Source organism: Nematolebias whitei, chromosome 8 (genome assembly GCF_014905685.2).
Source record: "Nematolebias whitei isolate Nwh7 chromosome 8, NemWhi1, whole genome shotgun sequence".
In the NCBI taxonomy this organism is placed as follows: Eukaryota; Metazoa; Chordata; class Actinopteri; order Cyprinodontiformes; family Rivulidae; genus Nematolebias; species Nematolebias whitei.
In genome coordinates, this window is record NC_056505.1 from 7,349,864 (window position 1) to 7,362,762 (window position 12,899).

General features: G+C 39.5%; 1 protein-coding gene across 1 annotated transcript in view; it reads right to left on the minus strand.

Moving 5' to 3' along the window:
* The window catches only part of srrm4 (serine/arginine repetitive matrix 4), a 75,192-nt gene that overhangs the window by 22,887 nt on the left and 39,406 nt on the right, over window positions 1-12,899 (minus strand). Inside the window, exon 2 of the mRNA XM_037680206.1 lies at window positions 11,400-11,540. Within this exon, the coding sequence (XP_037536134.1) occupies window positions 11,400-11,540 (141 nt within the window). The remainder of the gene's footprint in view (window positions 1-11,399; window positions 11,541-12,899) is intronic.

The following is a 12,899-nucleotide window of genomic DNA, read 5'->3' on the forward strand; positions in this document are numbered from 1 at the left end:
TATGTAGCCTGTATGTACCCCATAAGTACCAAGTATGTATCCAGTAAGTACTAGGTATATATCTGGTACGTACTAAGTATGTAACCCTTGAGTACCTGGTGTGTAACTCATACCAGGTACATACCAGTATGTAGTTCATAAGTAACCTTTAAGTATGCTGTAATTACCAAATTTGTACTCCATACGTACCAAGTAAGTACTAGGTATGTATTCAGGAAGTACCAGATGCATACTCAAGAAGTACTGTTCAGGATTATGTATTTCATCCTTAAATGAGAATGCTTTCAGGGTAAAATAAATAAATGAGCAGTGCAAATAATGTGTGGACAGATTAATGCACCTTTAAATGATTCAAGACTTTAGTATACACAAAAAGCAGCCATTACAATATGACCGCTCATCAAAATACTTGAGCTTTTTTCTGATTTCGCTCCAGTGCTTATTCAAGTTTTGCAGACAGTAACCTGAACAGAATGTGTGGATTAAAATAACTGTAAAATGAATCAATGAATATAAATTCATCCTGATAAGACCTCAGGGCCATCGTCAGTGGGATTATCTGAGAGCCAGACGTTCCTTACGAGATGATCCAATCACAAAGGACAACATCATGAGAAAGTTCAGCTGAGATCGATTTAAAACACAAAAAGAGAGAGCGGCATCTTTTAGGTCAGGATGAGGCTGGACACCAACAAAGAGATTCTGGATCAGGGTACGAAACCAAAATGAGTTTATCTTTAAAATCTGCTCCATTTTATTTAACCACTGACTGCCTCTTTAAAAAAATTACCCTAATTTAAGAAATAACAGATTTCAGTCATAAATTGAGTCCTTGATATCATATAGTTCAGTTGTGCTAAATTTAAAATGCACTTTCCATAGAAAAGAAAATCCATTTAAAATTTAATTTTTATTGGACTCCCTTAGATTGTTCATGGCTCTCTGCGCAGCAGGAGTTCCACATTTTTGTTGCACTTTTATCTTTCTGAATTTCACGTTCAGTAGAGATCCACATACACATTGCTGATGCGTGAATATGCTTTTTTAAAATAAATGTTCTATAAATAGTCTTATCGTTCTTTACTGCTTTTTCTTCTGTTAGGAATGAATTCATCATTATACTATAAAAAAAATAAAATAATCGGATTCCTTCTGCTGGGCAGATTGATTATTGAGGTCCATTTCGCCATCTGTTTGAAAAAGACTTCTTTAGGAAAGGAGATGGAAGTCTGTCAAGTACCACAGTACTTCAGTGGCACAGATTTGTGAGTGGGGAGGTGATAGGGAATGAACAAGATGAAGACATCACAACAGGTTCTGCAAAAATGTGCAGAATAAATGAGAATATAGGAAACTAAAGACATAATATTGACAGTGAGCCTTATAATCTGGTGCATAATGCATGAATTCTGGCTGAGCTTACTGAACTCAAACCAAATTTATGTGGTTATTATGCATGGGTTGAATAAAGTTTGACTTATGTGACTGTTTTGTTTCGCTTAATGTGCCTTATAATCCAGTGTGCCTTATGTATGAAAACAGACCCGTTAATTGATATTGCACCCACTGCGCCTTATAGTCCAAAAAATATGGTAAATAAATCCAGAAATGTTCAAGCAGCAGTGGTGTATGATGCTTTTTATGCTCACCGGTTTTATATCTTCAACAGGATATCATGCAAACAGGTGAGTTGATCAAGACGGATAAAGGCAGTGACCCTTTATTGATTTATGCACCCATGGAGCTCTGGAGAGTATGTGCCAGTTTTCCTTGATGCACAAAAACGTCCCGCTAAAATAAATAGCCCTGTTTGTCGTTGTCGACAGTTTGGGAGCATTAGGGACTGAAACACATTAGAGCTGATTAGTTCGACCAAGACCAAGTCCCTTCTTCTGATAATGAGAGTGCTCTGTCACCCATTTACACCTCAACCATTCTGGCCTGGATGAGAGGGCATTTGCATTTCCTTTTGCCAGCAGAAACTGATCCTTTGATGAGGCAGAGGGAACATAATTGTGATTTAGTGAAACAGCGAATGGGACCTTTGGAGATGTGATGAGAATGTGCTTAAAGCCGAATTTAACGCGCTTATTTCAACTAAAGTTTCAGGTAAACAATGGTTGTCAGCACAAGCAATAGTTTCTTTGACCATTTCTTCTTCCAATTAGTTTGAAACTTCCTTTTAAAACGCACTCGTGAAAGACAAACTGCTGTCTTTAGATGGAATCCAGAGTCAGAGGCTTGTAGTTTTATTTTCTAACCAGTGTTCGTGTTCCCTTCAGAGCTTCGCCGCTGCTGGCCAATTAGCAAGAGACCAGACTCAGGCACCACTTCGTTATTTAGAAAAAGTATTTTGACATTCCTGCAGCTCATTAGCCACTTAAAACAACATAAATAACATTAAAAAATATATTTTTATATGCTACCTGTGGAGGCAGCTCTGTAGCCCTTTCTTCAGCTGACCTTGCACTGAAAGGTTGGAAGAGATGAGATTTACACCTTTAAATCTTTTGAAATTACACAAAGATTACATGATACTAGATATCAGTATGTATTCATCTATTTTAGATAGCAGTATTTATTTATTTTGTATATCCCCAATTGTGGAGTAAATCAAATCTGGCCTATAGCGAAATGTAATTTTTTTTATATTATTTTCTTATAGAAGAAGCAGACATAAACAAATCGTTTCAAATTGTTGAGATTCACAGAAAAGTTTTTCAGCTAATTTAATAAACTTTTTTTTTTTTTTACACCTGTCAAAAGACAGACGTAGCATGGTATAATCTCCATCTGTCCATCTGTAAACTTTCTATTGTCTGGACCATAACTTTTGATTCGTTCAAAATAATTTAACATACTTGATATGAATTTGCACCACTAGATGGCGTGTCACATAATCTTTTCATCACCCCAGCTTCAAGGTCAAGGTCACAAATCAAGGTCAAACGCTACACAAGTTCTTTGCTTATCCTAGCCATTGTTACAGATTGCTGAATGTCAACAGGTGTATAATGTGCCACATGTGGTACTATTGTTTTTAATGAAAGAGATGCAATCAAAACCATAAACACCTTCATACTTAAACAAGATTTACAATTCGATTTTTGTTTTGTCTAAATTATAATGTGTTTAATTAAACACGCGTTCTAGTAAACAGAAAAATGGTAACACCTGTACGGTTTTCAGTTTTTGCCTCCAGGTTCCTGAGTTTCATGGTGGCACCAATGAGCAGCAGCTGGAAGTCGTTTCCACTAATTGGATCCAGGAGAATAATTTTTCAGTTGAGCTCCATTCCCTGCTGGAACATGACCCACCAACTGGTTGTACCTCCAGCCCTTTATTGTGTAAACTACCAAAGTGTACTTTGTGTTTCCAGAGACTTGATACCCGAGCCTAATCTCTAGTGATGGTGAGACGAAGCTTCATGAAGCAGAGCTTTCCATCAAATAGCTCGACTCATGATCTGACGACCCATGGTGCTTCATTTGCTCTACTGCGCCATTAAGTGGACTATAAATGTAAAACAGGTAGATGGATTGTAACATAACTGGTTTGTGAAGGGTCAGCACCGTGGCGCAACTGGTAGAGCTGCTGCCCCTCAGCGAGCAGGTCCCTAGTTCAAACCCCGGTCCGGGGGCCTTTCTGGGTGGAGTTTGCTTGTTCTCTCCATTCCTGTGTGGGTTTTTTCCGGTTACTCAGTTTCCTCCCACAGACCAAAAACATGCATGTTAGACTGACTGGTAAATTGTCCCTAGATGTGAGTGAGAGAGTGAATGGTTGTTTGTCTTATTTGTCTCTATGTGGCCCTGTGATGGACTGGAGACCTGTCCAGGGTGTACCCCGCCCCTCACACAGTGATTGCTTTTTTAATGATACGGCGACCACCGAGACCCAAAATGGAATAAACGGGTAAAGAAAATGGATGGATGGATGTTTGTGAGGACCTCAAACAAAGTCTAAATTTGATCTGCAAATGATCTTAATCTGTTTTTATGATGATGGTGATGACGGATTTTTCTGTCTGACCCTCATATTATGAATCTCGTGCATACAAACGATCCAGTTCCTGAATCGGTCACGTGGTACGGCCCGCAAGGGAAGCCTCGAACGTCGCTCCATACAGTGTGCGTCATCAATACACGCCTCGATACACACTCCACATAAATCCTCCTGGATTACTCGACACACGCTTTGAAGCCTCGACACAGAAAGACACATCACTACTTCTGGACCTTAACTTTTGGAAACCCTCTGCCTTCTCCTCCATGTCGCAACCAGCCAACCCAACTGTAAGACACCAAGAATGAACTTCAGCTACTATCAGCCCAGGAATCAACATGTTCTCCTCCCTTTCCAGGTTCCATGATCCCTGCCCTGTATATAGCACGTTTGGTCACTGTAAATAAATCACTTAAATTTCTATTAGAGTTTGACTCCAAAGTGGTCCAAAGTTTGACTACTTTGGCTATGGCTTCCTCAGACGAGTCGACGGGGGAGAGGGCAGTCCCCAGAAACCATCCTATCACCATTAAACTGACTGGTCCACTATGAAAGTGTGCCATTTGTGGGACTGAGTTTGTTTGTGGCTCCTCGGATTGATGAAGTCCTTTGGATGAAGGACGAAATGTCTCAAAAACAACAAAACTTCCAGATAACCTGACTGAACTTTCTGACTGAACTTTGTTGGGTTGGAGTTTGAGTTTTGTTCCGTTCTCAGTCCTTCTCTGGATTCTTGCTCTTGTGACAACATCAACTGATTTATATGTAAACTCTGTAATCAGACTATTTAATGTCCTGCAGGACAACAGATGCCATGAAAGAATGCCTTACTTTTCAGTTTAGAGTTAAAATGTCATCTATACTGCACACAAGATAGGACGAGGTGTTGGTGTGGAATGCTGTGACAGCGATGCTGGTACGTGTACAGTTTATGACAATTCACCAACACCAAAGTCCATGCTCAATAATCCAGGTATAAAATCCAATAATGTTCAGTCAGATCATCTGGATGTTTTTTTTTCTTTTTTGTTCTGAGATGTTTCGCCCTCCATCCAGAAGGCTTCATCAGTCCGAAGAAACGCCAAACAAATCTGCTTCTCTCTCAACAACTTACTCCAAAGTGGGAAAAAAACAGTTATGTTGGTGCTAAGATGACCACTGGTGCCCGCCCTCTCCTTCGTCGACAGTCATGTCAAACTGGTTCAAAACACTAAAGTCCATGTACAATAATCCAGGTATAATCCAGGTTTGGAAGCCTTCCAGATAGAGGGTGTTGGGTAATTTTAAAAATGTTATCATTTAAACTGTTTTAGACTTCTTACTATTTGCTTCATTCGTGTGAACTCAAGCCCATTTCAGTTTTCCTACGTGCTGAAACACCAAACACCCAGAGTTCCTGTTTGGAGCTCATGTGTGTGTGCTAAGACCAGACCCTGGATTTCTACAAACAACAGATGCTGTTGTTTAGTTCTGACCTTGCACATCCTGCGTCCGTATCAATCTGTCTCTGTTGTGTCATTCTTTATCATATTTGTCCAATATTTGTGTCTCTGCTGTGTCAGAGAAAGCTGAGTTCGCTGTCTTGTTCCCACACCCATTTCACTCAATAAATACGAACGTCACAGAGCAGGAAGTCGGACTTCATCTCTTGACGCTTGGTCGAGCTGAACTCCCACTTCTGCAGAAGGCCGTTCTGAAAACTTATGCTTCGTCTTGTGTGGATAAAGGTGTTAAGATTAACCCTTTCAGAGGGAAACATCTCAGCACAAAAAAAAACGTCCAGATGACCTGACTGAACATTGTTGGAATTCACCAACAGTTTGTAGAGCAAAGCCCCTCCCACACCATCACACCCCTCCACTGTGCTGCACAACGAGGACCACACATGCCGATATGTTCTATTCTCGTTCTCAGTCGCAAACAGTTTTGCTTTTTGCAGCAGGTGTGTGGAGACCGATGCTCGTTCATTGTGCGTAACCTTCAAGTTGTAACACACTAAGGGTGGACTGAACCGTTAAAGATGATCCACCTCTGATCGCAGCGCTGATAGCATCGAATTGGCATTTATGTGTGAAATGGGAGGCGGCAAACAACAGAACACAGCTCGCAAATTAAATCCCACCTATGATTCTGCAACGCAGGCCTGCTTTTTATAAGCTCATACAAAAATTACTCGGGGCAAATTGTCCTCGGTCTTTATGATTTAGCCAATGCGGAACGACATTGGCTAAACGAGAACGTCATATTTTGGTGCCACTATGACGCAATCACTGGCTACAGAAGTGCAATAAAAACACAAGCAGCCTGAAAATTGTGTTGGAATTTATAACATTTGTACTGAATATTTTCTAATTGTCCTTTTCCTTTGTCTCCTGAGCCAAGTTCTGATTGTGAGGATCTAAGTAGTTCTCTCCTCTTTGAACAGCGTGCGTGGAAATGATTCTTGTGTAGACGACGACTGGGTGCTGTTAATTATTCGTCTTTTGCTCCTAACTCTATGAACGCTGATGAGTCTATGTCTTCCTGCCTTTTATAGGACAGTTCTCGTGAGAACTTCATCACAGCACTGCATGTTTTCTGCAGCTGCTCCAAAGAACATACGTAAAGTTCTTGCAACTTTCTGACTTAACGGACGCTTGTGTCTAGCGTAAATGATGAACTGTAATTTCTCTTTACTTAGTTGAGCACCTCCCAGCATGATTGTATTGGCAGAAAATTAATTATTTGACCTTCAAGCAAAAATTAATGATCTAAAAAAAACAACTTTAAAAGGCAAGTTCAGTTCATTAACTTCTGACAGGACAAACATTTTTATTGATAACCACTTCAGGTGAGGATCTCATCAGGCCGGTTCAATAAAAAAATAAAATAAAAACACAGTCATACATCCTTAATCCCTGGTTTGTCCCTGTTTTATATGGACTGTGTTAGTTTAATATTATCATGAACATGCAGCCTCCTTTAATGGAGGACAGAGGGAAAAGATCACTTTAGGTCTGTGACTCTAAACAAGGTTTATATCCTGCATTTCAAGTTTGGTTTATTTTTTGTTTCTTTGTTAATGTAATAAATTCAAGTCATAATCTTTGTCTAATAATAAATTATGTAATCACACCCTGAGCCCAACATTATAAATTAGTCTTGATAATTACTATAATTGGACAATGGAATAAATCATATTAATTATATGTAGGAAAACTTAGCAAATGTTTTGACTTGCCAGGTACAAATTGTATTTTGACTTCAATGTAATAAAACATATGGACAACATTACAGTAAGTAACTGTTGTTTTATGTTTTTGAGAGGGAATACAAAATGTTAAAGATGGTGATAACACTTAAAAGATCCTTATTCATTTTATTATGGTTGTTGCACTGAAGCAGTGTGAACAATGATGCTGTAAGTCCAGCAAATGCTAGTCGACTTAATGGGATTACAAAATGTGTTGCAGTGTTGCAACACAACACCACCTGGAAATGTACCTGCATGAGTAAACAAAATACTGTGCATGTGCATTCATTTGTTTTGCTACATTACTGTTGGTGAGACAAGAAACTTACATTGAGATAGATAGATTTATAGATAGATTTGAACAAGAAATCATCCTAATGTAGTTTGCCTAAAACCCAAAAGAAATCAGATGTTGGAAATTGAAACGTTTTTGCGGACATTTATTGGTTTATCCAGAAACCATCGAGCTTCTTCAAAGGTTTCGTTTTACATGAAGTCTTTGATCTGATTAAGCTTTCAGATGAAAACAACAATGAGGCATAAAACTGCTCAGCAGCAGTTATTTATATGAATAAAACAAACTTTTAATCTAATCAGAAGCTTTAAACTTTCCTAGCCTTCGGGGAACTGGTTCAAAATAAGATGCATGAAACCTGATTGTTGCTTCTCAGTGTTGAATTTTTCCATTTATTGCTTGTCTGTGATGGAACGTCCCATTCGGTGACCACTCAGGCTCAAATGCTGTGAGCTGAGCCGTAAGCTGGACTCGATTTCTGAGAATCGCAGGTCACTTGCAGCTACTGAAACTCACTGGTGAAAAGGAATCGACCTTGGAGAAGCAACAAGCTCGGTCCAACGGAGCTGACTACAAAAATGTGGCTGTTTGAAGTCGCCTTTGAGATGTAACAGTAGGACTATAAGGCAGACAGAAATCAAGCAGTGTTGGCCTGACCCAAAGTAACTGTTGTTATCTGAATCTGACTCCCCATGACAGCTTTGAATTGGCCAACTATCCCAAAATCTCCTGGATGCTATGTGAACAAGAAGCTCTGCTCCCCCCTACCCTCTCCTTTCCCGAGGACATCTGTGGACCTGTGTCAGAGTTGAGCCGGCTGAGAGACACTGCATCATCTTTTATCAGGAATATGGAATTATCTGGCAGTGTCCACGGACAAACTCACCACCTTCGCCGGCCTCCTCAAGCATATGTATTATAATGTCATCAGTATGTTGCTATTTCTGTGCTGAGGTTTTTTTTTTTTTTTGCAAATCTCACACTGTGTCCCATCTAGGAAACAGTGTGAGATATGATTTGTTTACACCTCCTCTTCCCTCGTGTTTCTCTTTTCTTATCTAAATGAAAAGGGCAGCACCTCCCACGAGGCCGCAGCCTGAGACACCTCCGTCTCCCCACGTCTCTTTGTTTGTGTTTTACTTAGACAGGCTGTGCTGAAATGTAATTTTGTTGTGCTTTGGTGCAATGACAATAACGCTGATTTTGATTCTGATTCTAAACAGGCCTGACCCAGACTACCTGCTGTGTTGCGTTAGACATGCAAGTTGGTCTTGAACCTTTTTAAAACGCACAGAAGCATTTCAGGGTTTTGAGGAAGCCAGTGCAAAGATTGGACACAGTGAGTGATGTGACCCTATATGGTCTTTACTGAGAGCTCAGCTGTGTTTTACTCAAGCTTCAACTGTGATCAGTTAAGACCTGTCAAAACACCACAGTCTTCTGAATCACACCTGTAATCTTAGAGACAGTATTTAGGTGAAAATGGGACAATTTTGTCATTGCTGTGGGTCTGGCTGAGGTTATAATCTCCAATAACTATAACGTCTCTGTAACAACCTGCATCACAAGATTATACACAGCTGTGCAGTGTTTTGGTATCTGATACCCTCTAAAATTCATGCATAAATAAGACTTTACATGCTCAATGCTGCTGCATAAAAAAGGTGATGATGACCTAAGAAATACCTGACGAGACGACGTCTTTGATCATATTTTGCAGCAAATGCAGTGCTGCTGTTTCCTGCTGGCCAGTGGCAGCTTCCTGGCAAAAGTATTAGTAGGGCGGACATTAATTTGCCAAATTAACAACACAAATATATATATTTTTTATATATAAATATATATATTTATAAATATATATATATATATATTTATATATATATATATATATTTATATATATACACATGTATATATATATATACACAAGAGAGAGAGATAGTGGATTGCCAAATGCTTGCGCTCAAAATTGTTTGGATCTGTAAAAGTTTTTTAACTTTTATTTTAAATATATACAAATGGACAAATCATGTAAGAATATATCACTGATTCAAATACATTCCCCAACCAGTGATTGAACCCACAGTCTTGTCATGATCCCAAGGCTCAATGAGACTAAGCTGTATAAATAAAGTTTGAATGAAAAAAATGATGAGACCAATAATGTTTCTGTCCACACCAGTTTCAGACCTTAATTGTTGGTATTTTTATACCTCTGTTCTTTTTATGTATTGTATGATCCCTTGTGCATGTTCCTTGTATTGAAACTCTGGCACAATAAATTCCTGCAGGATCAATATAGTTCTTATCGTGTCTATAATAGTCAAAATAGATGAGAATCCTACCAGATTGGCTAAAATGACCCACATTTTGTCTATCCTCCTCAGTTTTCTGTTCTGGTCCAAATGGATCTAAACAGAATATCTTCACAACACAGAAGGTTTTGCTGGAGCTATTCCTGTTTGTGAGCTCACGTCAGATCAAGGGCAGAAAATCTGACAACCCAAAGGAGACTCTGTTTGGATCACTGGACATGTTCTGATCCACTTGATGAACGGTGCCAGTAAATTAGTAAAGAACTGAGAATGAATCACAAAAAATCTTTTTAAATTCCATTTTAAATTGTTAAAATACACAGAACAAAATTGCACAGCAAGCTCAGTAACTAAGTGCATCATTTATGAGGAGGAGCTACTTTGTGAGGTAAATGCCTCAATGGACCGACCACCGCTGGTCAAGACATTTAATATAATACTCACTAAACACTAATGAACAAAGTCTGGATTTGGATCAGGAATGTGGATCCAGACTCCAGTTAACCCGGGTGGATTTCCACAGGCTAGAAGCTCATTTCTGGAAAAATATTTTGAATATAAACATTTATTTGGCTTGTTGGGAATAAAAAAGACCAACAAAAGTGAATAATTTGTCTTTACTGTGTAGTGATTGTGGAGATGTTTTATTTTGCAAATTAGTTCCTGCAAATGTCAGCGTGATGAACAGAGTTTGTTGTGATAAGAGCGCACAATGAAGATGAAATATGTGCAATCAGTGAATGTTGCTGAGATAAATGAGTTAATATAAAGCAGTATTGTTAAAAAAAAAAAATCTGTGGATGAGAGCAAATTTAGTCTAGGTGGCAAAATCCGCTCCAGTAGATCAGTAGAAACAGATTTTTCCCCCCCCAGTAAACAGTGATCAGGTTTACCTCAGAGTCTGTTACCATGGTGACAGATGCTGAGTTTCACTTACATTTCTTTCAGGGGTGTCAAACATGGCGTTTATCTTGACTCCATGGTATCAAGCTCAGTTTTCACCAAACTTGCTTGCTGGAATACCTCCCCAGTACAATCTTTATCAGAATCCAACATGTTTACATGTTCTTTGTGCTCGTTTTACATTTTTAAGACATCACAACAGCAAACCTTAAGCTGTTCTCATCTGATGAAGGGAGCTTCCTGTTTGAGGTGCTGGTGCAAGTGAAAATCTGACACGCTGGAAATTTCCCTCCCAGCATCTTTATATTGCAGTTTAAACTGATGAGACTTTTTACACTGCAGAATGATGCTCGGTTTTTCTCGCTGAGACTCAGGGGCCCTGAAGGGATTCTGATGAGCTGCTGAAGCTCTTTATCATCAGCTCTGAGATCAACCAAAAAAAAAAAAAAAACAACCTCAAAACACAAAACAGAGCTGAACCATTCATCATCAGAAGAGTGTCACACTGATGAAAACTCCCACATCTTTACCGCGCATTGATTTCCACGCTCTCTCATCTTGGTCCAAGCACCTGTTCTGTGAGCTCAGGAAACCCTCTTGACGGTTTTGAAGCATCACATTTAAGCATTTGTGAGCGCATAAAGGCAAACTCACATTTTGGCCCTGCGGTGGTGGTGGTGGTGGCGGTGGTGTTTACGTCCTTTGACGCAGCCATTTCTGTTAGCGCTGTCCGCCCGTGTGTCAACTGCTTTCCTATCATCCGTCTTGAGTGGCTGGCAGGTTGTTGTGTCTGAGCTGCGAAGGGGAAAAAATGAACAGAGAAAAACATTTAGCTTGTTGGCGCTTCATTCCATTGCATGTTTTTCTGTCCACACAGTTAATGCTTCCATCACGCAGCAGTGGAGAGGGGGGTTTAACATGCTCGGTTTGTCTTATTTCCACTGGTCCACTGGTTATGTATTTTTTTCCCCACCATTTCCTCCTGCCAGCTAATCTTTGGGAGAAACGAAGGGCAGTAATTTACTATTCAAACTGATGTGTCAATGGAAATGTAGTTATTTACATGCTTCAGCAGCCCTGACATTTGAGTAAATGTTTTCCAGTGCATGCTGAAAAGATGCAAGTCATAACAGTTCATATTTTCCATGTTTGCTGCTCTCTTCTCACATGCAGTAAAGAGATAAGCTGCTCATTTTTGAAGCGCTGTTTTGTCAAATATTTAGTTGTAGTTGTAACCTACCGTATTTTTCGGACTATATGGCACACTTAAAATCATTTAATTTTCTCATAAATTGACAGTGAGACTTATAATCAGGTGCATCTTATGTATTAATTCTGGTTGTGCTTACTGACTTTGAACCAGTTTTATGTGGTTATTGTGAATGATCTGAAAAAAGTTTGACTGTTTTGTTTTGCCTAATGCGCTTTATAATCCGGTTCGCCTTATGTATGAAAACAGACCCGTTATACACCAGTGACACCAGCAACCCGGAAAGGAAAAAGCAGGTAAAGAAGGATGGATGAAGTTTTCAGACACGAAAGACTTGATAAATTGAATGATTTGATGTGGGCATACAGACAAAGCCCTGACAAATATTCTGTTTTAGTCATGAGAGATCTGAGCGTAATGAGAAAATCTGCTCTTCTTCATCAAGTGGCTCCCATCTGATTGTAACGGGAAGATAATCAGAGCGAGAGATTAGTCCATCAGCATCGTCTCTTCCACTTCCTCCTGCAACGAGCAGGCAGGAGCCGTCGCGTCCCATCTTCCTCACGTTCGTCGTCGATGACTCCTCAGAGGGAGAGGAAGTGCCCCTGACGGGGATCTAATAATGCAAAACGGCAGACTGCGTGCTCCAACATGCTCGGGTGTTGAAAAGGTGTTGGGGAGATGAAGACAGTCAGCAGAACGATGATTAGTCTGATGAAGGAGGCTGATAGGAAAACAACCTTTGAATTAAGTGCTGATTGGACACATTTCTTTGTGTGTTCATGTAGGACAAATAAATCTGATCTTGCTGCTTTGTGTTGCTGAAATTATCACAATGACAGACTGGTAATTTTATTCAAATATTTAAATAAATATAACAAATACACGAATTCTAAGAATAATAAATTGGTACCGGATGAATTGTTCACATCTTGAATGGATAT